This window comes from Microcaecilia unicolor, chromosome 1, assembly GCF_901765095.1.
Source record: "Microcaecilia unicolor chromosome 1, aMicUni1.1, whole genome shotgun sequence".
Taxonomy (NCBI): Eukaryota; Metazoa; Chordata; class Amphibia; order Gymnophiona; family Siphonopidae; genus Microcaecilia; species Microcaecilia unicolor.
Genome location: NC_044031.1, coordinates 707,430,225 through 707,457,597, shown reverse-complemented (window position 1 = coordinate 707,457,597; position 27,373 = coordinate 707,430,225). Strand labels below are relative to the sequence as shown.

The following is a 27,373-nucleotide window of genomic DNA, read 5'->3' as shown; positions in this document are numbered from 1 at the left end:
GGATTTCTGGACATGGGTGGATGGAGGGCAGGAGAGGAGGGTCGCTGGACATTGGTGGATGGAGGGGAGAAGAGAGTTGCTGGACATGGGTGCATGGAGGGCAGGGGAGAGGAGGGTTGCTGCTGGACATGGGTGGATGGAGGGCAGGGGGGAGAGGAGAGTTGCTGGACATGGATGGAGGAGAGGGAAGGGAGAGAGAAGAAATGCTGGACATGGATGCAGGGGAGGGAAGAGTGAGGAAGGAGATGAGAAGAGGGAAAAGGAAGAGAGGAGAATAACTGCACATGGATGGAGAAAATAGGCAGAAGCTGGATCCACTGGACAGTCAAGTCTGTGGAGGACCCAGCTTTTACTTACAGATGTAGGGCAAGAAATGAAGAAGAAAGGCAGAAAGTAAAGAAATAAATGGAAAGGAAGCCCTGGAAATGGAGTTAAGAGGACAGATAGCAGCAGAATCGGATACTGGGTCGGCATGATCAGAAAAACAAAGTCACTCGACAACAAAGGTAGAAAAAAAATCATTTTATTTTCATTATAGTGTTTGGAATATGTCCACTTTGAGAATCAGGTGCTCAACATTAAAGTTTATTTTTATTTACTTATTTATGGCATTTTATCCCACATTAACATGAATTAGATTGCCCCCCCCCCAGGCTCTCTCCCCGGTTATAGCCAGCTCTGCAATTTGGGGAGGGGGCGCAGAGGTGGACGAGGGGTGCAGAGGTGGGAGAGAGCCTGTTGTTAAACATTTACCAGCAAACCACTGAGCATAAGCATATTAAAATACTTTTCATATATATACACAGTTTACAAAACGCAACAGTTCATAGATTAAAACAATTTTAAAATTCTAAAAATGCATAATGAAATATTACAGCAGGACTTGCTTATCCACTCCTACCTTAGCCAAAATCATTTTTATGCATATTTCTGACTTCATGTGCAATTTTCTTTTAGTCCCCTTATTTTCTATCTAACTCGTTACTCTATCTTATGTTTATATTTTATCTCCGTTTACACCTTATGATGTCTATTAAGACGTTTTATTGGACACTAGTTAAAAAAGGCCCGTTTCTGACAGAAATGAAACGGGCGCTAGCAAGGTTTTCCTCAAAGTTGCAGCTTGGCCTCCTGCCTCCCTGTCATATGAATTCCAGGCCCCCCTCCCTGTCCTCAGAGTTCCATGCTTCCCTCTCCTCATAGTTCCAGTTCTCCCTCCCTTGGTCTCCGTCTTTGGAGTTCCACACCCCTGGGTGTCCGTCCCTCTCTCTCCTTGGAGTTCCAGACCCCATCCCCTCTGAGTTCAATGGCCCCCTACTTCCCTCCCTCCCTGTCCTCCGCGTTCCAGGACCCCTCTCCCCTTCGAGTTCCAGGACCCCCTCCCTCCTTCTCCTCCCCTGCCCTCCGAGTTCCATGCACCCCCTGTCGTCCGAGTTCCACACCCCTGTGTCTCCCTCCCTCTCTCCTCCTGGTCCGCCGGCAACAGTGAAGTCGAGCAGGCATGGCACTTCAGACTGCCTTCGCTTCTGTTTCAGCTCTGCCTCTGGAGCAAAGCTGAAACAGAAGCGAAGGCAGTGTGAAACGCCATGCCATGCCTGCTCGACTTCACTGTTATCGGTGGACAAGGAGGTAAGAAGTTTTAAATAACAGCCGGCACTTCCGAAGGGGAGGGGCAGCCGCACACGTCCTGCTTCCACTCGGAGGACACAGAGAGGGAGGGAGGCATGGGGCGGTGGAACTTGGAAGAGAGGGGGGGGCGTGGAACTCGGACAGGAGTTGAAGGAGTGAGGGAGGAATGGGGCCTTGGAACTTGGAGGAGAGGGGGCTGGAACTCGGGGGGGGGGGGGGGGAATCCTGTACTGACCTTCGCTGGCTGGTGCTGGCTTCCCTTCCCAGGTCGTCGTTGCACTCCGATGGGATAGAGAGAGACCTCCGGTGGCTGGTGCTGGCTTCCCTTCCCTCTCACTTCCCATTGGTCTGCCCTGTGACATCATCCCCAGGGCGGACCAATGGGAAGTGTGTTACGAACCCAGACATCCAGACGGAGGTGCAAATTATACAGGATTGTGTTGACATAAGTTGCATACTATGTCATAATGTGTACTGTTTGAATATTTTTCTGCTATAATTGCCTTGCCTGTGTCCAGATTGTGTATGTGTGTATACATACAGGGTGAGGCAAAAAAAAAAAAAAAGGTGGCTTAGATTTTAATAATAATGATTATATGTTACTCCCTACCCTATTAATACTTTGTAACCTAGCTACCCATCTTTTATTACTCTTCTATTTTTTCTTTGCTGATGTTATAATTGGGAACTGCTTAACTGTAATGATTTGCAGTATATCAAATAAAAGTGAATTGTGTTCACAGCGTGTTACAAATGTATAGGAAAAGCACAATGCAACAATAAATATGCAGTGTAACAAATCTAGATACCAAACCAAAATAAACCAGCAAAAAATACACGTGAATGAAATATATCTATAATGTAACTCACAACGAAAGATCCACACATAAAAATGATGACTGGAGATAAGTATACATTTGTCCTTTAAAAGAAGGAAAAGCCTCAAGACACTCCGGACCCAAAGATCTAATGAGCTGATAGCGATCAAAACTGACCTGAGTATTGGTCAAATGATCTGTATACTTATCTCCAGTCATCATTTTTATGTGTTGATCTTTCATTGTGAGTTATGTTAGAATTATTTGGATTCCACCACCACTACTTTTATTATATAAAGAAATGTATTTATATACATGACTACTTTTCCTTTAGATCCTGACAGCACACCCAGCCTTGCTTATTTAGAAGAGAAATAAGCGAGCATGAGGTGCCCATCTTGAACTTTTCCATTTTTAGGAAGGCTAGCTAACTTGTTTTTTATTTCTGGTTCATAACTACCTTTCTAGTGCGCATGATAAACATCTTCCTCTCCCCCCGCCCCCATGAGCCCTGATGCTTTCTACTGAGCACAAAAATAATTTTTGAGTAAAATAGCCTAGAAGTTAGCGTAGAAGAACGACAACTGAGGAACCTAGCATTCAAGTTCACTGATGCTCCCTGAGATTGTTCCAGGTACAAGACTGTTAAGCCCTTTGGGCATGGTGAAATATTTACTATAAAAGCTCACCTTCGGCAACCACTGAAAAGGGATGAGCTATATACAATTAGAAAAATTTAAAAAACAATGTGCTTTTATGCACTATAGATTAATATTGAGATTTACAATCTACTTTAAATGAAACATCCCAAAATGGAGTATAGCAAAACACAACCACAACAGACCACAAAAAAGGTACTTTTAGTGAGTTGATTACTACAATTTTCCATAGGACAGTCCACTGAACTTCTCTCCGTCCCCTTCAAAAAAAGAATTGCTCAGTTAGGGCCCCTTTACTAAAACTTAACATGTGCTAAATGTTGTGCATCCTATATTATACCTATGGGCCATATGGCACTCAAAGTGCGTCAACAGATTTAACGCATGCTAAGCTACAGTAAAAGGAACCCTTAATGACAAGAAGTGCAGAAAACAAGTGTCCCAGATTTACCTACCAGAAATATGGGTAAATCTCTACCTCCTTCCTACTAGCTACAGAAGACCAACATTTCTTACTTGTGTGAGCCTCCCCTGCTGTTATCAATCTGATGAATGAATTTGTAGAGCCCTGCAAACTCTCAGGACCCACTGCAGAGGCGTAGCGAGGGGAGCTGACACCCGGGGCGCACCCCCCCCGGAGCACATACCTGCAGCGAGGGACGGGCGGGAGGGCCGATCCGCCCCGACTGCACATTGCTGGGGTGTGTCGGCTCCGCGCTGGTTCACTGCTCTCTCTGTACCGGAACAGGAAGTAACCTGTTCCGGGGCAGAGAGGGCAGTGCACCAGCGCAGAGCCGACACCCCCCAGCGGCGTGCACCCGGGGCGGACCGCCCCCCCCTTCCTACGCCACTGACCCACTGACTCCACATAAGACCATAAGATTAGCCATACTGGGTCACACCAATGGTCCATCTAGCCCAGTATCCTGTTCTCCAAATAGTGGCCAAGTACCTGGCAGAAATCCAAATCGTGGCAACACTCCATACTACAAATCCCAGGGCAAGCAGTTGCTTCCCATGTCTGCCTCAATAGCAGACTAAGGACTTTTCCTCTAGGAATTTGTCCAAACCTTTTTTAAACCCAGATACGCTAACCGCCGTTACCACATCCTCCGGCAAAGAGCTCCAGAGCTTAACTATTCATTCAGTGAAAAAATATTTCCTCCTATTTGTTTTAAAAGTATTTCCATGTAACTTCCTTGAGTGTCCCCTAGTCTTTGTACTTTTGGAACGAGTAAAAAAAAAACAAACCGATTTACTTCTACTTGTTCTACACCACTCAGGATTTTGTAGACCTCAATCATATCTCCCCACATCTGTCTCTTTTCCAAGCTGAAGAGCCCTAATCTCTTTAGCCTTTTGTTGGGGGAGGCATACTTATGAAGGCCTAGATCAAGCAGTTTCAGTACTGCTAAATATCTAATAATTAAGAAGTAGTCTATAGACAATAAGAAGTGAAGGTTTCTTTTTCTTCTGTAGATTACAATGATATTGAGCAGGCCATCTGCAAGTACCTCACCCCTCCTCTACCTTCCTCTGGCAGGTAATTGAGAGACAATTCATGCCATTCACTGTTTACATGAGTGTGTTCAATTAGCCTCTGGAGACTTTTAGGATGCAGATCCAAGTTCCAGGTGACAAAGGGGCGGGGCTGGCAGAAGAGAGAGACAGAAATCCTGCAATTCAGGACAGGATAGGAGAATGGCTTATTGCAGGGGTAGGGTCTGTGGGAAAGGAATCCTGACTCCTTTGAAGTGAGATACAGATTGTTTTTATTGAGGATGTAACTTTTAAGGAAATGCAATATATATATTTATGTGTTTTTTTGGGCAATTGTAAGAAACAAATGACATCTTGCATGACTTATGATGTGTTCCTGAGAACCAGTTCAGCCTATATAACTGCCTGGTCTGGAAAAAGAGGTCGGTCGATGAAAATCTTCCTCAGTCTATCTCAATAGATTAAGGAATATGAAACCATTTCCATGGCTCCCCCTTTTTATGATCCCTCACTACCCTGCTTCTTATGTGCTACTCCTAACTTTCTATTTTTTTTTTAATTTTTCATGTTCTTGAGTAAGAATAAAACTTTGGTAATGTGAGAAGCTTCTCTTGTTTATGGTTGTTTTTGGTACTTGCCCAGCCGGTGGTACTAAGAAATCAGTCGTGGGAATTTGTATGGATGAGGCGTTGGGTTTTTGGTTCTGAGACCCAGCACCAACAGGGCCAAACAAAAGTAGTGCTTTCTGCCCGGTTCTATTTGGATCAGAACCTCTGATTGCTGACAGGTGCACATGTCGCAATTGGCAAAGTCCAAAGAATTGGTCCCAATTAGCAACTGACCAAGGGCACAGTTCTTAGGACATACTGCAAACGGTGAGAAAAAGAAAGATGGCTGTGGTAAGTACTTGGGGTTTATTTTTGGGAGTGTATTTTTATATTTTCTTCTGTGTTCTTTCCTCTTTCTGCTTTAAGATAGAATTTGTTTTGTTCTAATCATGCAAACTCCTCTAGAGCCGGTCTCGGAGGGAATTTTTGGCATGCCATAAGAAATGGGTTAGTGGTACTAAAAAATGTTGAGCATTAAATGGCCTCAGTCAGGCAGTTTTGACAAAGAAACTCTAACAGCTTTAAAATTGTGGATAGAATGCACTAAAACTAAGAAATACAGTAAGGAGAGACATTTAAATTTGTGGGGGTTATGGGACACTATGGCAAACAGTGGTTATGATCAGGCAGCACAGACCCCTCCATTCTATGCGGCAGTCTCCAAGCAGTGTATGCTAAGGGAAGAGTCTGCAGCACTGCTCACAGATTCTAAACATTCAAATCAGGTGCAGCTGCCCATATGGCCTACTGCTACCGGTTATACAGCACCCATCCCCTCTGCCCCAGTTATAGACAGGTCTGAAAAGGAATTGCCAGCACAGCCTAGAGAAGTGCTGGAGATGCAGCCATCTATAGGGCAAGCAGCCCCGGTTCCCACTGCCTCTGTACCCATAATATTATGATAGGCAGCTCGTTGTGACCTGGGAACTTACCCTAATCCCCCTAAGGAAGCAGTGATGCAGGTGCCTATTAACTATCCCAACACTGATGAGGGCAATAGTATGTGGACTAGGGCATGTGGGTTCCTGAATCTTACAAGATTATGGGGACCCTTAGTGATGGATGAGTATGTAGAACAGGGGGTGAAAGAGGGAGGTTTGGAGAAGGAAGTCAGGAAAATTATGAAGGTAAATAAGAAGGAAGATGATGGGAGTGAGGAAGATGAAGAGGAGGAGGACTCGGATGGGGAACAGAGTAGTAATCAGGGACAAGAAAGTAATGAGTCAGAACTGGTAGAGAGACCAGCAGATCCTGCTGGCATTACTAAATGATTCATGAGCACCCTTTAGTATCCCAAATTATCAGTAGTAGCTGTTAATGTTTATTGTGACTTTGCATATGTTATTGACGCTTTGGCTACATGCATGACTTATTGGCTGTAAACTCCCCTTGAATATTGGGTTAAATGATTTGTACAATACCTCAGGCATTATGTAAGAGAATGATGTGTGCCCCTTTTTAAAATATTAGGAAAAGCACTCCAGGAAACAGCCTTTTCTATTTCTGGAATGGCTATGCTATGCATTTGTTCATTTGTGCACATACGAGCTCACAGAAACTGTTTTGGTAATCCACTTGGATACCATACATAATTTTTATTTTGTATAATACTGTGTTTATTTGCAGTTAGGTCTACTACTGAATCCGACAAGACAGATCTGATATATATGGCCTCTTCAAACTCTGTCCTTTGTCTGTTTGTGTGTGTTTTTGTGGGACCCATCAGATACATTCAGTATAAGTGACCATTTCTGATCTTTTTAATTTTGTGGGTAGCACAATCAGTATGTACAAATAGTTTCTCTCCTGAATACATATTGGTTGTGTGTAAAATTTAACAAACGTGTTCTCTTCTGAATGCCCTACTAAGGACATTAGCTACTTGTGTTCTGTCACTAATCAACATTTTAGTACATTAACTACAGGCAGAGTGTAACTTCCCCCCTCCCCCCCCACGTTCAGTACGGAATTTTGTCTCTCTTTCCAAAGTATACTTTTATAATTATTATTATTAACATTTGTATAGTGCTACCAGACGCACGCAGCGCTGAACACCTGACATAGAGAGACAGTCCCTGCTTGATAGAGCTTACAATCTAAAAATACAGACAGACAAGACAATTAAGGGCAAGGTGAGAAGGAACAAGCATAGGGGAATTGAGTAGTGGTTAGGAGCCAAAAGCAGTGGTGAAAAGGTGGGTTTTCAGCATAGATTTGAAAACAGGTAGAGATGGAGCTAGGCGTACATGCTCAGGAAGTCCATTCCAGGCATAAGGTGCCGCGAGGGAAAAGGAACGAAGCCTGGAATTAGCAGTGGAGAAGGGGGACGACAAGAGAGATTTGTCCAGCGAGCGGAGATTACGGGGAGGAATGTAGGGAGAGATGAGAGAGGAGAGATAATGGGGGGCTGCAGAATGGATGCATTTAAAGGTCAGTAAGATAAGTTTGAACTGTACGTGGAAGCGGACAGGGAGCCAGTGAAGTGACTTGAGGAGTGGCTAGTGTGGGTAAAATGATTTTGGCAGAAAATAAGTCCTTAAAGATTACTTTTACCTGGATGATATCTTTGCCCCACCTTTTCTCTATCTGTCTCTCAGAATACTGATTATGTCTCTTTACTTCTCAATAACACACACCAGAGCCAGACTTGCCATTGGTGCCAATTTGTTGCTATCAACTTGCCGATCGGGTCTACCTGAGAAACCACCGACCCCGCCTATGGACTGGCCTTGGTTTAAGGGTCCACTGAAAGTCTGCAAGTCCATACCTTTTGCTGTCCAGACTCAGAACTCTGATGCTTGCTACCACCTTTCCACAGACTCATCTTACGTTTCGGACATCTGCACCAAATACTCTATACACTACTGCTGCAGAATGTTATTTGCTCTTTGTGGACTTAATGGACTTATTCAAATTATCATTGCCTTTTTCTTCTCAGTACTATTTTGCCTGATTTTGTATTCTTTAAGCTAAAATATTCCGTGAATCAGTTGAAGTTTAATTTTCTGGTAGCTACATTCCTTTTTGTGCCTCTTTTGCCCTGTGTTTTATTTATTTCTGTGTGGACCTCCCTTGCATAGCCCCTCATGCTACCTTTAAATTTCTGGACACTCACTGGTCTTCAGTGGCGTTCCTTGGGGGGGGGGGGGGGGGTGCGGTCCGCCCCGGGTGCACACCGCTGGGGGGATGCCGCGCACGCCTGTCCTTCATTCGTTCCATGCTCCCTCTGCCCCGGAACAGGTTACTTCCTGTTCTGGGGCAGAGGGAGCATGGTATGAACGAAGGACAGGCGCACGCAGCACCCCCCCAGCGGTGTGCACCCGGGGTGGGGTGGGGGGGGTTCGTGCTGCATCCGGGGGGGGGGGGGGGCGCTGTACCTGGGGGGGGGGGGGGGGGGCGGGGCGCATCGGCGATCTGCCCGGGTGTCAGCCCCCCTAGGAACGCCACTGCTGGTCTTGCATTTTGTTTTCTGGGAAGGTTATGTTTGCTTTTGTATTACCTCTAATGTGAGAAAAAAAATGAAAACTATCCTCTACCCCTACCTCTAATATGCACAATTTCCGCACTGGTAACCCCTGGCCTTTCTATGATCCTTACACTTTATTCTGTAGACTCTGGAATAAATGCGTATCTGTTGCATTGTCTATGCAGCTAATGCACCTGCTAGGTTATGATCCCCATCTCCCCTTCCCGGAGGGATTAGAGGCCTTAGTGGAACACTATTGGGTTTGTGGTTCTTGGGCCTACCAGGCCTTACCCCCCAAAATGGAAAGGTACTTGCTATTTGGCCCAACTCCTTCCATTTGTTCATACACCAAGGTTAATCCAATTCCTGTCCATGCCAGAGTGCGCAGATAAAAGTATCCCTTACCCTTGGACTTGAGTATGTAAACACTACTTCCCCATTGTCTAAACAAGTTCATGATGTAATTTCTCCCACAGCCTGGCTGCCATTTGGACCCTGAATATGCTGCTGAATATGGTGCAGCTATTAGGCGTTTGCAGGCTGTGGTAGAAATCAATGCGCACCATCACAGTAAGGCCTTCTTGGCTTTACAAACCCAAATTAATGATATCATTTGATATGTTACTGACACACACTTTGCAGTAGATATGCTACTTGTGACCACGGGGAGGCATATGTGGTGTGATTAATTCTTCCACATGTTGTACTCTTTTAAACTCTAAGTCTGAGATTGTAGTTAATGCTGTACAAGACATGTTAGCTGTTACTCATGTTGGTGCAGACACTGAAATGTTAGAAATAAAGTTAGAAATAAAGAGATACTTAATACATTACAGATATACAAAGAGAAAAATAACAATATGATTAAAGTAACCAATTTAAGGAATTTAGAGTTGATTGGTTCTAATACAGATGTGAGATGAGTCTTTTATGAAGAATTCTTATTATAGGTCTTGTTGAATAAGTTCGTTTTCAGTGATCTCCGGAAAGTTGTTAGATCGTGTGTTGTTTTCAAGGTATTCGACAGTGCATTCCAACGTTGCGCGCAGATGTATGAGAAGCTGGATGCATATAATGATTTGTATTTGAGTCCCTTACAGTTTGGGTAATGGAGGTTTAAGAAAGTACGTGAGGAACGTTTAGTATTTCTTGCTGGTAGGTCTATAAGGTCTGACATATAAGTCGGGGCCTCTCCATGGATGATTTTATGATCTAAGGTGCAAATTTTGAATGTAATTCGGTCTGTTAATGGAAGCCAATGTAATTTTCTCCTAAGGGGTCTAGCACTTTCATATTTCGCCTTACCAAATATAAGTCTGGCTGCGGTATTTTGGGCTGTCTGAAGTCTCTTAATAATTTGGACTTTACATCATAAAAAAGGAATATCGATGCCTTGAAGCAATGGAGAAAGAACAAAGATACTACTGATAAATTCAAATGGAGGTCAGTCTTCTTGTCCCGACCCGGGCTCTTACCTGGCGGCCCGCAGTAGGGGGCGGGGACCAGCGGCGGCCGCGGGATCCGGGGCGGCGAGGAGGAGCCGCCGACAGGGCCGGCGCTGCCGCGGGCCGCTCCGAGGCCGGCGATCCGCGGGAGCAAGCGCCGGTCTCGGAGAAGGAGATACGCCGGCCAAGATGGCGGCGCCGGTGTCGTCGTCCTCCTCGTTGGAGCGGACCAGAGAAGCAGCACCGCCCACTCGCGCCGGATTGGCGCATTGACCAGGAGACTCCGCCCGCCGGGCAGGTGGGCCAATCCAGGCCTCCTCTGCCTGCCTGGGCCAAGGGGATTGGCTCCAGCTGTTGGAAGGGGAAGGACGGGCGGGGGATTTAAACCACGAAACGGAAGGGGTCCAGTGCTTCCGTTTCGTTCGTCAGAAGCCGACACAGTGGATCCCGGAGTGTTGCCAACTCCAGAAACTGTGTTCCTCTTCAGCTAGCCGTCCTTGCTAGCCAACTCCAGAGACTGTGTTCCTCTTCAGCTAGCCGTCCTGCTAGCCCTCCTGCGGAGACAGTCACTTCTGCTAGCCGTCCTGCTAGCCCCCTTCAGAGACTGTGTCTTCTTCAGCTAGCCGTCCTTGCTAGCCAACTCCAGAGACTGTGTTCCTCTTCAGCTAGCCGTCCTTGCTAGCCAACTCCAGAGACTGTGTTCCTCTTCAGCTAGCCGTCCTGCTAGCCTTCCTGCGGAGACAGTCACTTCTGCTAGCCGTCCTGCTAGCCCCCTTCAGAGACTGTGTCTTCTTCAGCTAGCCGTCCTTGCTAGCCACCTCCAGAGACTGTGTTCCTCTTCAGCTAGCCGTCCTTGCTAGCCAACTCCAGAGACTGTGTTCCTCTTCAGCTAGCCGTCCTGCTAGCCCTCCTTCAGAGACAGTGGTTCTTGCTAGCCGTCCTGCTAGCCCTCATTCAGAGACTGTGACTCTTGCTAGTCGTCCGGCTAGCGCTCTTCCATAGACTGTGCTACGTGCTGGCCGCCCTTGCCAGCTATCCTCCAGCGACTGTTCCCTCTCGGAGTGCTAGCCGCCTCTGCTAGTCCTCCCTTAAAGACTGCGTTCTGACTACCAGCCGGGTCAGCCGTCACCCCGCGGTTCCAGCAGTCCTGCTGGCCGCCTGCAGCTGAGGGCTCAACCCTCGGTGAACGGCGGTCGCCGCGGGTGAAGATTCGGGGTGCTCGGCTGTCCTCTGGGGCCTTGCGGGGCCTTAGGGAACCTGAGGGCTCACCAACAGAAAAACAACAGAAACAGGACACTTCTGATGCTACAAAAAGAAGGTAAATGACTCAAAACGCCAATACTATATATAGCAGTCTAATAGGTCAAGATGATCTTGACAACAACAACAAAAAAACTTTTCTCCTTAGTTAAAACACTAGCTTCCACTAATGATGAAACTTTAGAGAAAACATGTCCCACTACCCAAGACCTCGCTGATCATTTCGCCAATAAGATCGTCCAAATAGGTCTGAACTATCTAAGGCTACAGCAACAGATGAAAACAGCCCAACCCATAGTTCAGCCTTAATCGCTGGAGATCCTACAACCCAAGGTCTCAAAACCAGGGCCGCCGAGAGACGGGGCCAGGCCCGGGACAAGGCCGCCCCTGGGCCCCCCCCCCCCCCCCGGGCCCTCTCGCCACCCCCGGGCCCTCTGCAATGACCTTAAGCGCCTCACCTTCGAAAGCGCAGCAAGCAGCGGCAGACCACTCCTTCCATCTGTGTCCCGCCCTTGTGGAAGTTACGTCAGGCGAGGGCGGGACATGGAAGGAAGGAGTGGTCTGCCGCTGCTTGCTGCGCTTTCGAAGGTGAGGCGCTTAATTTCAATGCCAGGGAGCGACGGAGGCACTGGGCCCCCCCCCCCCCGGAGGCCTGGGCCCAGGGAATTTTGTCCCCCCTGTCCCCCCCCTCTCGGCAGCCCTGCTCAAAACTGACCAAAACTGGGAATCTCTTTAACCACTAACAGTTGGGAGCATTTCAATAGAATTGATCTTACATCCTCAAGCCAACTGTTCCCTGGATCAATGCCCAAAACACCTACTCAAATCCATCCCCATGGAAGCAGTAAACTGGTTACTCGATTATCTCAATGAGCAGTTAAAAAAACTGGCTCTCACTCTCCTGATATGGGTAAAATTGTTCTCACTCCACTACTGAAGGGATCTGGGCTAGATGTAACATCACCTGCAAACTACAGCCCTGTGGCAAGCATACCCGTTTTTACTAAAGCATTAGACACTTACATTAATAAACAACTCTTTATCTGGAAAATTTTTCTACTTTACACTGGTCACAATTTAGCTTCAGATCATCACATAGTACGGAACCATTACTGCTAGTTCTAACTACATATGTCAAAAACAACAACTATGCAAAGGTGACCAAGTAATTCTCCAATTCGATATATCGGCGGCGTTCAATGCGATTGCCCACACATTGGTACTCGAACGCCTGGGTCAGATAGGAATATAGGGACTGTGCTCAAATGGTTCAGTGTTCCTTTCAAATCAAAGCTATTCTGTCAAGCAAAACAACCAACTTTCCAACTACTCATCTACTAACTGCGGGGTCCAGCAGGATCTCCCCTCACACTGACTCTTAAGTCATCCCTTGCCTCAATACACTTGGGACTTTATGAGCTGATGACATTCTGCTTCTCTTACCAGTAACAGCATCAAACAAGGATTCAATTCAGTCTGTAGCAAATGGTATGACTGCTGTTAGCACCTGGGCCTTGACTAATAAAACTGAAATTGAATGAGCAAAAAACCAAGGTCCTGTGGTTCCAAAATCAGGGTGTTGAGGTACCATCATCAATATCTTTGTCCAGTGGTCAAAGCTTTACAGTCGAATCTGAAACCAGAGTATTAGGGATCTTGCTTGATTCTTCACTCACATTCTCATCCCAAATTAATCAGCTATGGAAGAAAACACTATTCAAAATGAGACAGCTACATCTAGTCAGATCATTCTTTGACCTAAAAGCCTTCGCACTACTAGTCCAAATGCCTCACTTGGATTACTGTAACGTTCTATTTCTTGGTATTAAGTGTCAATATCAGAAAAAACTGCAAATCATACAGAACACAGCTGCAAGACTAATATACAGATTGAATAGATATACTAGTGTTTCAACTCATTTAAACAAACAGCACTGGCTTCCCATAGCAGAAAGACTCATTTTCAGCTCTCTATTCCCTGTACTTGGAGTCAAAATATGTAACTCTCTACCTATTCCCATCAGAACAGAAAACAGCTACCTTAACTTCAGGAAGAGGTTAAAAACCTCTTTCAAGACTGCTTCATAATAATCCATCATGACTTCTACTTCCTAGTATCCTCCATTAACCTTTCCTTTCATGTTTTTCGTCTCATGCATTACACCGATGGTCTCTAATATGTTTCTCATACCTCACACTAACACTATTTGCTTTTGTCTCACCTAGAAAGTAAACTGCACTGAACCCTGGAAAGGGGATATTAGCAGTATACAAGAACTGAATTAGTCTGGATACGGACAGTAAGCATCGAGGCCTGATAAAGTTTTCTCCCAAACAAATCCAGAGTCCGAGTCTCCCTACCTGGAAGTGCCAAAGCAGGAGTTCTGGAGCTTATGGCCCACTTCAGAGTGGATTTGACCACCAAAGAGTGGTGAGGTAGTTGTTTCCTCTTGAATCCAGGAGCCTTTTGGATATGATACTGCATATCCACCTTCTTCGGTGCAACCTACGCTGAGAGGAGAGATTCCCAGTTCTTCATCAGTGAATCTTTCAGGATAGGGTGTAATGGAACTGTTACTCCCTCCCTGGGAGGAGATTCTTAGTCCAAGACTGATAACGTTTCAGCCCTGGGCTCCTCCTCTGTCTCCAACTTAAATGGGATGGCCGAAGCCATCTCCTTCATAAAAACAGTGAATGAGAGACTCTCAGGTGGATACTTATGCCTCTCCTGAGGTGGGAAGGGGTCAAAAGGGATACCATAAAAGACTCCTCCACCAAGAAATAATGTGGATCCTCATCCCAATCCCATGAACAGTCCAGATTAGACTCATCTACGTACTCAGGATGGTCCAAGTGAGTCTGGGCTTGCCTCAGCTCAGTGGTTTCATGTCTACACCTTGGAGGGCACTGAGATACAGCCCTACCCTCCAACTTCGGGGAAGCTTCTTGTACCAATGTTGAGAGCGGTGCTGCACGAGTTGGCCTGTAGCTGGCATACGTGCCCTCAATGTCCGAGTGGAGCGTAGCTAGAACATCCATACAAGTTCCTCCCTGAGCATGGCCTGGTACTGATCATTGAGAGGAGGCATCGACAAAGGCTGGTAGGCCAGATCAGAGATAGCCTGGAGAGTAGTTTGTGTCATTCCGGAAGCAGGAGCCTGACTGCCCGTAATCTGGCGCATCAGCAACTCCACTAAAGAGGGTGGAGCGACCCTCCTGGTGCCGATGCTTCTCAGGGACTGGCAACTCCGATGCCCTGGTGCTTCCAGTACCATGCTTTGATGAGGACCGATGCCAATGCTTCTTAGGCTTCCCTCAATGAACAGCATCGGGATCCACCAGTGCTGAAGAGGACAATGTCGAACTCGCACATGTCCTCTGTGTAGGGTCCAATGCTGACCGGTCCAAGGGCCTGGCATCTGCACCTGATGCTGAAGGACGTGGCAACCTCCTCGATGCCAGTACACTTCCAGTGGTAAGGGTAGTCTGGGCAGCCATCGAGGTCGATGTTTCCAGTGCTGATGTCGATGGACCGGACTTTGAGGATACAAAAAATTTCTCCGGTTGAATCTGATGATCCCTGTGTTACCTCAGCTGCATTTGTAAAGAGAAAGAACAAGAGTCAGCCCAAGGTACCCGATGCACCAATTGTGCGGGTCCGTGGTAGAAATCACTGGGCACACCTTTTGAAGCCACTGGGGTTCTTCTTAGAAACTGAGAAAAGAATAGTGGCTAAATTAAATTCCTCAATTTTGAAGGTCAGAAAAAAGGGCACGAGACCAAAATTGAGGCTGGTGCTCAGGTCTAAGCAGGCTGTGAAAAAATAAAGAAAACTTGAAAAGCCCCCCAAACCCCCCCCTAAGAAAATAGTTGAGGTTAAATAAGTGAAACTTTGAGGAAAACAATTCAAAATAAGTGCTAAACCTGCACGGGAAAGCACTTGAACATTGAAAGAACTATACTACGAAGGGAGACCGCTAAAACACGTCCTCCCAGATCCACAAAAAAAGAAGAGACTAAGGTAACAATGCTTGCTCTTTAGGTGGGGAGGCAGCACATACACAGTGGGACACTGCCATACATTTCTTAAAGCTATACAAGCTAGGCAGCATCTGCACCAGGCTCCGTCGGATGACATCACCCACATAACACACGTGAGAATACACTGAGGCTGTTTGCCTTTGGAGAATATTGTTTTATAGCTGTAAAACAGTGTATTACATCTCTCCTGCATTAATGGTGGCAATGTGATATACTTCAAATCTGACGTACATACCGAGTTGTTGGTCTTTGCCACTGTGTTCTTCTAGACTGATGGTTGACATAATAAGTTCTGCCAAGGACATCTTGCCTTTCCTCCCACTCTGGGGGTAATGGAGACAATTCCCGGTGTTGTAGCTGATCAACATCTGGCTGGTCCAAAATAATCCAACCAGGCTGAAAAACACAAGTACCATTGCATTATTTATCTAAACCCTTTTGAACATTGACCACCACATCCAACATTTAATAACAATCTTACATAAAACAGAAACATGTAAGTTATGTAAATCTTTGAAACAAACCATTTCAATGCATTTGAATTGTATTTTTTTTAGACAGCAGAATGCGAAAAAATGTATTGGGGTATAAAGACTTTTGCAAGGCACCGTAAACATACATATATGAGAAAAGAGGGAAAAAAAAGAACAAAAAGACAGAGGGAAAGAGCAGATTAAAGAAAGGCAATTGTCAGAAACTATCCTATTGAGCAGAGGCTAGAGAGGCTAATAAAAGTACACATTGTGTTAAGCCAGTGATTCCCAAACCTGTCTTGGGGGAACCCCAGGCCAGTCAGATTTTCAGGATAGGAGTACTACAGATCATAAAATCATATGAACATACATGGTCAATAAATCATACAACATGTAAAATGTAGGGTAACCAAGTGAAGGAACTATTGATTGTGCTAATTTTCTTCACCTTCTATTCATTTACGATGAATGCATCATGGAGGTTCAGATTCTCTGTTTCTAATTGATTATTAAGCAAACTTTTCAAGCATGTCTGGTTTTTACACTTTTGACCCAGACTTATTGCACAGACCACTTTCAATCTTGTTGGTACATGTTTAGAACAATTATTAATCTACTGAGCATGATTTTATAATTTTTATATGTGTGGATATGTTTATGCTGTAAGTGCACATAATTCCTTCATTCAGTTCCCTTACATTTTGCATGCTGTATGATTTATAGACTGTATATGTTATACATATTCATATGATTTTATGATTTGTAGTACTATGCCCCTGAAACAGCCGTTGTACGCGCAAAACATGGACCACGTCGGGTGATAGTTTAATAAAGACTTTTTAAAATACATTTGTGTTGGATTCGCTGTTTGTTACATCTGCTACAAGCGAGCCGAAAGATTGAAAACTAAGTGGGATTCTTATCAGATAGCAGTGTTTCAAGACCTGGCCATAGTTACTCTAAAAAGGAGAGCAAAGCTGAAATTGGTCACTATGAGGCTGCGAGACCTGGGTATCAGATATTGATGGAGGCACCCATTTGTTTTGGCATTCTACAAGGATGGCCACATGCATCAAATTAAATTTGTGGCTAAGGCATGCGAGATATTGCCAGATGGAGACACAGATAAACCCTCTGCACTGTCCGGCAAGCCTAGACCTGCCTCCATGTCAGCACGTCCGAAATGGCAGCGGGTGTCGAAAGGAAACAAGAGATTGGAACACCAGAAGTCTGCTGGTCAGTTGACCTGAGGAGATAGTATGCTCAGATAGTTAAGTATGGGACATGATACGCTGGACTATGATATTTTAACATCACAGATCATAAGAGGTTCTCAGGGGTAGATCCTGCATGTTAGAATGAGAGAATTTGTTACTATCATGGTTGATGTATTATGTTTGAAAGTGGGAGAATTTAAACTGTTTTATTATATAAGATAATATGGTGTGGGGAGTGGGAGGGGGGGAGACTCACTTCCTCTGCTAGATGTCCCTTCTCTGTGTAGGAAGGGGTCTTAGAATCAGGCATGGGGTAGGGGAGGGATGGGGGTAGAGAGAGAGGCAAGGAGTGGCTATGGCATGAATGGGGTGGGGGGGGGGGGGGTTGGGTTCGGAGGGAGGACTACAGGTGGGACTGCTTACATACAAGATTAGCCTTTACTGAATGATATAAATATGGTGCTTCTGAATGTCAGAGGGCTAAATGTTCCTATGAAGTGTCAGCTCTTATTTCGAGAGCTGGTCCGATTAAAGGTGGATATAGCCCTGATACAGGAGACACATTTGAAACCAGCTCATGATACATTATGTAAGCATCGTATATATTTAATGCAATATTTTGCATCCAATCGTGATGGTGCAAAGACTAAAAAGGTGGCGGTGATGTTTGCTGATTCCCGGCCATGACAGGCGGAGAAAGTAATTCGAGACAATGAGGGGCACTATTTTATTTTTATTTATTACATTTGTACCCCGCGCTTTCTCGCATATTGCAGGCTCAAAGCGGCTTACATAGTTAATACAATTACAACAGCATAGTCTTAGAGGAGAATATTATAAGCAGTGAAAGTGAGGTTTTGAGAAAGCGAAAGATACATACCTGTAGCAGGTATTCTCAGAGGACAGCAGGCTGATTGTTCTCACTGATGGATTGACGTCCGATGGAAACCCCAGGTCTGGAAATCTTCCTAGCAACAAAGCTTGCTAGAGCCCTCGGGCACACGAGTGCATGCACCGCACATGCGCGACCGTCTTCCCGCCCGTCGCTCAAACGTGCCCCTCAGTCAACTTATAAAGCAAGACAAGGGAAGAGACAACTCCAAAGGGGAGGTAGGCGGGTTGGTGAGAACAATCAGCCTGCTGTCCTCGGAGAATACCTGCTACAGGTATGTATCTTTCGCTTTCTCCAAGGACAAGCAGGCTGCTTGTTCTCACTGATGGGGTATCCCTAGCCCCCAGGCTCACTCAAAACAAAAATCAGGGTCAATTGGGCCCTGCAACGGTGAGGACATAACATAGATTGACCTGAAAAATAAAGAACTAACTGAGAGTGCAGCCTGGAACAGAATAAAAATGGGCCTAGGGGGGTGGAGTTGGATTCTAGACCCCAAACAGATTCTGCAGCGACTGCCCAAACCAACTGTCGTGTCGGCTATCCTGCTGAAGGCAGTAATGAGATGTGAATGTGTGGACAGATGACCACGTCACAGCCTTGCAAATCTCTTCAATAGTGGCTGACTTCAAGTGGGCCACTGACGCCGCCATGGCTCGAACACTATGAGCCGTGACATGACCCTCAAGAGTCAGCCCAGTTTGGGCGTAAGTGAAGGATATGCAATCCGCTAGCCAATTTGAAATGGTGCGTTTCCCGTCAGCCACTCCCCTTCTGTTGGGATCAAAAGAAATAAACATTTGGGCGGACTGTCTGAATGGGCTTGTCCGCTCCAGATAGAACGCCAATGCTCTTTTGCAGTTCAATGTATGCAACTGACGTTCAGCAGGGCGGGTATGAGGACGGGGAAAAATGTTGGCAAGACAATTGACTGGCTCAGATGGAACTCTGACACCACCTTTGGCAAAAACGTAGGGTGAGTGCGGAGGACTACTCTGTTATGATGAAATTTAGTGTATGGAGCATGGGCTACCAGGGCTTGGAGCTCACTGACTCTACGAGCTGAAGTAACAGCCACCAAGAAAATGACCTTCCAGGTCAAGTACTTCAGATGGCAGGAATTCAGTGGCTCAAAAGGAGGTTTCATCAGCTGGGTGAGAACGACATTGAGATCCCATGACATTGTTGGAGGTTTGACAGGGGGGCTTTGACAAAAGCAAACCTCTCATAAAGCAAACGACTAAAGGCTGTCCAGAGATAGGCTTACCCTCCACATGGTAATGATAAGCACTAATTGCACTAAGGAGGGCAAAAAAGGACTTTGAGAAGAAATTAGCGTTGGAAGCAAAAATACATAGTAAAAAATTTTTTAGATACATTAAAAGCAGGAAACCGGCCAAAGAGTCGGTTGGGCCGCTGGACGAAAATGGTGTTAAAGGGGCGATCAAGGAGGACAAAGCCGTAGCGGAGAAATTAAATGAATTCTTTGCTTCGGTCTTCACCGAGGAGGATTTGGGGGGGACACCGGTGCCGGAAAGAATATTGGAAGCGGGGGAGTCGGAGAAACTAAACAAATTCTCTGTAACCTTGGAGGATGTAATGGGTCAGTTCAGCAAGCTGAAGAGTAGTAAATCACCGGGACCTGATGGTATTCATCCCAGAGTATTAATAGAACTAAAAAATGAACTTGCGGAGCTACTGTTAGAAATATGCAATCTGTCCCTAAAATCGAGTGTAGTACCGGAAGACTGGAGGGTAGCCAATGTTACTCCGATTTTTAAGAAGGGTTCCAGAGGAGATCCGGGAAATTATAGACCGGTGAGTCTGACGTCGGTGCCGGGCAAGATGGTGGAGGCTATTATTAAGAATAAAATTGCAGAGCATATACAAAAACATGGACTGATGAGACAAAGTCAGCACGGATTTAGTGAAGGGAAGTCTTGCCTCACCAATCTAATGCATTTTTTTGAGGGGGTAAGCAAACATGTGGACAATGGGGAGCCGGTTGATATTGTATATCTGGATTTTCAGAAGGCGTTTGACAAAGTGCCGCACGAAAGACTCCTGAAGAAATTGCAGAGTCATGGAATCGGAGGTAGGGTATTATTATGGATTAAGAACTGGTTGAAAGATAGGAAGCAGAGAGTAGGATTGCGTGGCCAGTATTCTCAGTGGAGGAGGGTAGTTAGTGGGGTCCCGCAGGGGTCTGTGCTGGGTCCGTTGCTTTTTAATGTATTTATAAATGACCTAGAGATGGGAATAACTAGTGAGGTAATTAAATTCGCCGATGACACAAAATTATTCAGGGTCGTCAAGTCGCAGGAGGAATGTGAACGATTACAGGAGGACCTTGCGAGACTGGGAGAATGGGCGTGCAAGTGGCAGATGAAGTTCAATGTTGACAAGTGCAAAGTGATGCATGTGGGTAAGAGGAACCCGAATTATAGCTACGTCTTGCAAGGTTCCGCGTTAGGAGTTACAGATCAAGAAAGGGATCTGGGTGTCGTCGTCGATGATACGCTGAAACCTTCTGCTCAGTGTGCTGCTGCGGCTAGGAAAGCGAATAGAATGTTGGGTGTTATTAGGAAGGGTATGGAGTCCAGGTGTGCGGATGTTATAATGCCGTTGTATCGCTCCATGGTGCGACCGCACCTGGAGTATTGTGTTCAGTACTGGTCTCCGTATCTCAAAAAAGATATAGTAGAATTGGAAAAGGTACAGCGAAGGGCGACGAAAATGATAGTGGGGATGGGACGACTTTCCTACGAAGAGAGGCTGAGAAGGCTAGGGCTTTTCAGCTTGGAGAAGAGACGGCTGAGGGGAGATATGATAGAAGTGTATAAAATAATGAGTGGAATGGATCGGGTGGATGTGAAGCGACTGTTCACGCTATCCAAAAATACTAGGACTAGAGGGCATGAGTTGAAGCTACAGTGTGGTAAATTTAAAACGAATCGGAGAAAATTTTTCTTCACCCAACGTGTAATTAGACTCTGGAATTCGTTGCCGGAGAACGTGGTACGGGCGGTTAGCTTGACGGAGTTTAAAAAGGGGTTAGATAGATTCCTAAAGGACAAGTCCATAGACCGCTATTAAATGGACTTGGAAAAATTCCGCATTTTTAGGTATAACTTGTCTGGAATGTTTTTACGTTTGGGGAGCGTGCCAGGTGCCCTTGACCTGGATTGGCCACTGTCGGTGACAGGATGCTGGGCTAGATGGACCTTTGGTCTTTCCCAGTATGGCACTACTTATGTACTTATGTACTTATGAACTCTTACGGAGTTGGTCTTAAGACCAGACTCAGACAAGTGCAGAAGGTATTCAAGCAGGGTCTGTGTAGGACAAGAGCGAGGATCTAGGGCCTTGCTGTCACACCAGATGGCAAACCTCCTCCATTTAAAAGAGTAACTATTTTTAGTGGAATCTTTCCTGGTAGCAAGCAAGACTCGGGAGACACCCTCAGAAAGACTGAAGGAAGCGAATTCTACGCTCTCAACATCCAGGCCATGAGAGCCAGGGACCGGAGGTTGGGATGCTGAAGCACCCCCTCGTTCTGAGTAATGAGGGTTGGAAAACACTCCAATCTCCACGGTTCTTCGGAGGACAACTCCAGAAGAACTAGGAACCAAATCAGACGCGGCCAGAAGGGAGCGATCAGAATCATGGTTCCACGATCCTGCCTGAGTTTCAGCAAAGTGTCCCCCCACCAAAGGTATGGAAGGATATGCATACAGGAGGCCCTTGCCCCAATGTAGGAGAAAGGCATCCGACGCTAGTCTGCCATGGGCCTGAAGCCTGGAACAGAACTGAGGGACCTTGTGATTGAGTCGCATGGCGAAGAGATCCACCAAGGGGGTGCCCCACTCTTGAAAGATCTGACGTACCACTTTCGAGTTGAGAGACCACTCGTGAGGTTGCGTTATCCTGCTCAACCTGTCGGCCAGACTGTTGTTTACGCCTGCCAGATAGGTGGCTTGGAGAGACATGCTGTGCCGGCGAGCCCAAAGCCACATCTGAATGGTTTCCTGACACGGGGGCGAGATTCGGTGCCCCCCCCTGCTTGATGATGTAGTACATGGTAACCTGATTGTCTGTCTGAATTTGATTGGACAACCAATCTCTGAAAGCCTTTAGCGCGTTCCAGACCGCTCTCAACTCCAGGAGGTTGATCTGAAGACCGGTTTCCTGGAGGGACCAAACTCCTTGAGTGTGGAGCCCACTGACATGAGCTCCCCACCGCAGAAGAGATGCATCCATTATCAGCACCTTTTGTGGCTGAGGAATTTGAAAGGGAAATCCCACGGTCAAATTGGATCGAACTGTCCACCAAGAGAGGGAATTGAGAAACACTGTGGACAGCTGGATAACATCCTCTAGATCCCCCGCAGCTTGATACTACTGGGAAGCTAGGGTCCATTGAGCTGATTCATGTGACAGCGGGCCATGGGAGTCACATGAACTGTGGAGGCCATATGGCCCAGCAATCTCAACATCTGCTGAGCTGTGATCTGCTGAGACGCTCTGACCCAAGAAACGAGGGACAGAAGATTGTCTGCCCTGGCTTCGAGGAGGTAGGCCTGAGCCGTCTTTGAGTCCAGCAGAGCTCCTATGAATTCTAGTTGTTGAACTGGAAGAAGATGGGACTTTGGATAATTTATAACAAACCCGAGTAGCTCCAGGAGTTGAATAGTCATCTGCATGGACTGCTGAGCTCCTGTCTCGGAAGTGCTCTTCACCAGCCAATCGTCGAGATAAGGGAAAACATGCACTCCCAGCTTGCGTAGAGATGCTGCTACTACCGCCAGGCATTTGGTGAACACCCGGGGCGCAGAGGCGAGCCCAAAGAGCAGTATACAATACTGAAAGTGCTGTGTCCCGAGACAGAATCGAAGATACTGCCTGTGAGCTGGCAGTATCAGGATGTGCATATAAGCATCCTTCAAGTCCAGAGAGCATAGCCAATCGTTTTCCTGAATCATGGGAAGACGGGTGCCCAGGAAAACCATCCTGAACTTTTCTCGAATCAGATATTTGTTCAGGGCCCTTAGGTCTAGGATGGGACGCATCCCCCCTGTTTTCTTTTGCACAAGGAAGTACCTGGAATAGAATCCCAGCCCTTCTTGCCCTGGTGGAACGGGCTTGTCCGCATTGGTGCTGAGAAGGGCGGAGAATTCCTCTGCAAGTACCTGCCTGTGCTGGAAGCTGAAGGACTGAGCTCCCGGTGGACAATTTAGAGGTTTGGAAATCAAATTCAGGGAGTATCCTAGCCGGACTATTTGGAGAACCCACTGATCGGAGGTTACAAGAGGCCACCTTTGGTGAAAAAATTTTAACCTCCCTCCGACCGGTAGATCATCCAGCACAGACACTTATGTTGGCTATGCTCGCCTGGAGCCAGTCAAAAGCCTGTCCCTTGCTTTTGCTGTGGAGCTGCAGGGGCCTGTTGAGGCGCACACTGTTGACGCGAACGAGCGCAATGGGGCTTTGCCTGAGCAGGCTGGCGGGAAGGAGGATTGTACCTGCGCTTATTGTAAGCATAGGGAGCATTCTTCTGACCCCCGTAAAAACGTCTACCTGAAGAGGTAGATGCTGAAGGCGTCCGGTGGGACAGTTTGTCGAGTGCGGTTTCCCGCTAACGGAGCTGTTCTACCACCTGCTCAACCTTCTCGCCAAAAATATTATCCCCCCGGCAAGGAGCGTCTGCAATCCGCTGCTGAACTCTATTCTCCAGGTCAGAGGCACGCAGCCATCAGAGTCTGCGCATCACTATACCTTGAGCAGCGGCCCTAGACGCAACATCAAAAGTGTCATAAGCACCCCTGGACAGGAATTTATGACACACCTTCAGCTGCCTGACCACCTCCTGAAAAGGCTTGGCCTGCTCCGAAGGGAGCTGATCGATCAAGTCCGCCAGTTGCTTCACATTGTTCTGCATATGGATGCTTGTGTAGAGCTGGTAGGACTGGATCTTGGCTATATGCATAGTGGAATGATAGGCCTTCCTCCCAAAAGAGTCCAGAGTTCTAGACTCCCGTAATCCCTAGAACTCTTGGCCCTCTTGAGAGCGGAATCCACAACCGCAGAGTCATGAGGCAACTGGGTCTTCATCAACTCCAGGTCCCCATGAATCCGATACTGGGACTCAGCTTTTTTTTGAATGGTGGGATTAGTTAATGGTTTCATCCAGTTCGCCATCAATGTCTGCCTAAGGACATTATGTAGGGGAACTCCTTAGGTGGTGAAAGAGAGTCCAGGAACTCGAACATCTCAGCCCTGGGCTCATCCTCAGTTATCACTGGGAAGGAAATAGCCGTAGACATTTCCCGGACAAAAGAAGAGAAAGATAAACTCTCGGGGGGGAGAAAGCTTTCTCTGTGGCGAAGGAGTAGGATCAGAAGGAAGACCACAGGACTCCTCATCCGAGAAATATCTTGGGTCCTCCTCTGCCTCCCATGAGGCCTCCCCTTCGGTATCAGACACGAGTTCTCTGACCGCAGTCTGAAGCTGGGCCTGTCTCGACGCCGAGCAGCCATGTCCTCGATGACGGTGTCGAGAAGTGGACTCCCTGTGGTGGGTTTGCCCATTCACCAGATACGTGTGAAACCTATACAATGAAAGCCACAGGACAAAGTGGCGGTTTGTAAACAGCAGTGCTGACAATTTCCGCGTGCAATAGTTCTTATATACCAATGAGGAGTGACGTAATCAGATGCTGAAAATTGACTAACAAAAGGCTAAACAGCGGACGTCGTTACGACGGTTTTACAGCATATTACAGCAGTGGATATGATTGAGTGCCATGAACTGTCTGCCTCATCAATGTTATGAAGCAGGATTTTTTTAATGTATAATGGTTTGATATTTAAACTTCTAAAGACATTTTAGATAACTAGTATATAGGGTGAGTGGTGGTTGAAAGGTGATGAATGAGTGGTTTAATGTTTGAAGTTAATAGCCGGTATAAGGCATAAGTATTTATAATAAAGAGAAATTTGCATATAAAAGTTGGAGTTTTGTGTGGTGTACTACTACTATTTAGCATTTCTATAGCGCTACAAGGCATACACAGTGCTGCACAAACATAGAAGAAAGACAGTCCCTGCTCAAAGAGCTTACAATCTAGTAGACAAAAAAAAAAAAAAATAAAGTAAGCAAATCAAATCAATTAATGTGAACGGGAAGGAAGAGAGGAGGGTAGGTGGAGGCGAGTGGTTACAAGTGGTTACGAGTCAAAAGCAATGTTAAAGAGGTGGGCTTTCAGTCTAGATTTAAAGGTGGCCAAGGATGGGGCAAGACGTAGGGGCTCAGGAAGTTTATTCCAGGCGTAGGGTGCAGCAAGTCAGAAGGCGCGAAGTCTGGAGTTGGCAGTAGTGGAGAAGGGAACAGATAAGAAGGATTTATCCATGGAGCGGAATGCATGGGAAGGGGTGTAGGGAAGGACGAGTGTGGAGAGATACTGGGGAGCAGCAGAGTGAGTACATTTATAGGTTAGTAGAAGAAGTTTGAACAGGATGCGAAAACGGATAGGGAGCCAGTGAAGGGACTTGAGGAGAGGGGTAGTATGAGTAAAGCGACCCTGGCGGAAGACGAGACGGGCAGCAGAGTTTTGAACCGACTGGAGAGGGGAGAGGTGACTAAGTGGGAGGCCAGCAAGAAGCAGATTGCAGTAGTCTAAGCGAGAGGTGACAAGGGTGTGGATGAGGGTTTTGGTAGAGTGCTCAGAAAGAAAGGGGCCGATTTTACGGATGTTGTAAAGAAAGAAATGACAGGTCTTGGCAATCTGCTGGATATGAGCAGAGAAGGAGAGAGAAGAGTCAAAGATGACCCCAAGGTTTCGAGCTGAGGAGACAGGAAGAATGAGAGAGCCATCAACAGAAATATAAAACGGGGGGAGCGGGGAGGTGGGTTTGGGGGGGAAAATGAGAAGCTCGGTTTTGGTCATATTTAATTTCAGGTGGCGTTGAGACATCCAGACAGCAATGTCAGACAAGCACGCTGAAACTTTGGTTTGGATGCAAAGTGAGATATCAGGGGTAGAAAGGTAGATTTGGGAGTCATCAGCATAGAGATGGTAGGAAAAGCCATGGGATAAGATTAATGAACCAAGGGAAGAAGTGTAGATAGAAAAGAGGAGGGGACCAAGAGCAGAACCCTGAGGTACGCCGACAGGCAGAGGGATAGAAGTCGAAGTAATGTTGTAAGTAAAATATTGCCATGACTGGTGGAGAAGGTGCCCTCTTTAGAGCAGGAAGTTCAAGTGGGCGGTGAGGTCAGATATAAAGCATGTAGTTGGGACAAGGATCAAGTTATTATTATTTATTGTATTTGTATCCCACATTCCCCCACCTATTTGCAGGCTCAATGTGGCTTACATAGATTTGTTAACATTGTCAAATCAGGATATCAGATCAGATACAGTTAGTAATGTGTAACGATTAGGAAGGGAAAAAAGACGAAGGAAGAGAGTGATTAGGGTAGTTGTAGAAGGTAAGCGTTCATAATTGAGTGGGTTGGTGAGGTGATTTAGTGAGGCTGTAGGTTCTCATTGTAGGCCTTGTTGAAGAGGAATGTCTTCAGAGATTTTCGAAAGATAGTTGTTTCGTTGATTGCTTTCAAGTCTGTTTGTAATGCATTCCATAACTGCGTGTTCATGTAAGAGAAGGTGACAATAAGACCTGGAGAGTTTAGAGATGGTTTTAGTAACTTCTTCAGTGGTGAGGGGGGTAAAGTTATACCAGCTGATAGATACTGGACTTTCATCAAATCCAGGGTCTAGTTCATCAAGAAAGGTGTTGACAGTGATATCTTTGGAAATCGTAAATTGATTTACGAAGAATAATTGTTTTGTCATTGAAACAGTTAGCTAACTGGTCAGCAGAAGAGCGGTTTGAAGGTGATACAGGGTCTGTGTTAAGTAGAGTTTTTATAATTTGAAATTGTTTTTAGTTAGTAATTTTTTGTGTATAATAGTCTCTTTTAGTGCGCTTGATGGCGTATTTGTAGTTCCTCTGTGATTGTTTCCATGCATTAAAGTTAACGCTGTCCTTTAATTTGCTCCATGCTTTTTCAAGTCTTCTGGTTTGTGACTTCAAGTTTTTCAATAAGTCATTGAAGGGTTACGTTTGCGTAAAGTCTTGGAGTGCAGAGGAGCAATTTTGTCCAGAATCATTTTGCATCTGTTGTCCCATATAGTAAGGAAGAAGGTCTGAGTTAGGTTGTATCGACCAGTTATTATAGCATAGATATGTTGCCAAAAATTATTACTGTCAATCTGTCCTCTGGTGAGGATTGTTTTAGGGTCGTGCGAACTGGACTGGCCCTATTTACACCATTGCAAGGTTAGGAAAGCTTTGTAATGATCT

General features: G+C 46.0%; 1 protein-coding gene across 7 annotated transcripts in view; it reads right to left on the bottom strand.

Annotated features, from left to right (window-relative positions):
• NEDD4 (NEDD4 E3 ubiquitin protein ligase) overlaps nucleotides 1–27,373 on the bottom strand; it is a 578,822-nt gene that overhangs the window by 238,309 nt on the left and 313,140 nt on the right. For 6 of the 7 annotated variants that reach the window (XM_030189078.1, XM_030189079.1, XM_030189080.1 and 3 more), the window contains one exon: nucleotides 15,662–15,822. In XM_030189078.1, the coding sequence (XP_030044938.1) occupies nucleotides 15,662–15,822 (161 nt within the window). The remainder of the gene's footprint in view (nucleotides 1–15,661; nucleotides 15,823–27,373) is intronic. The other variant, XM_030189068.1, reaches the window with a different exon arrangement.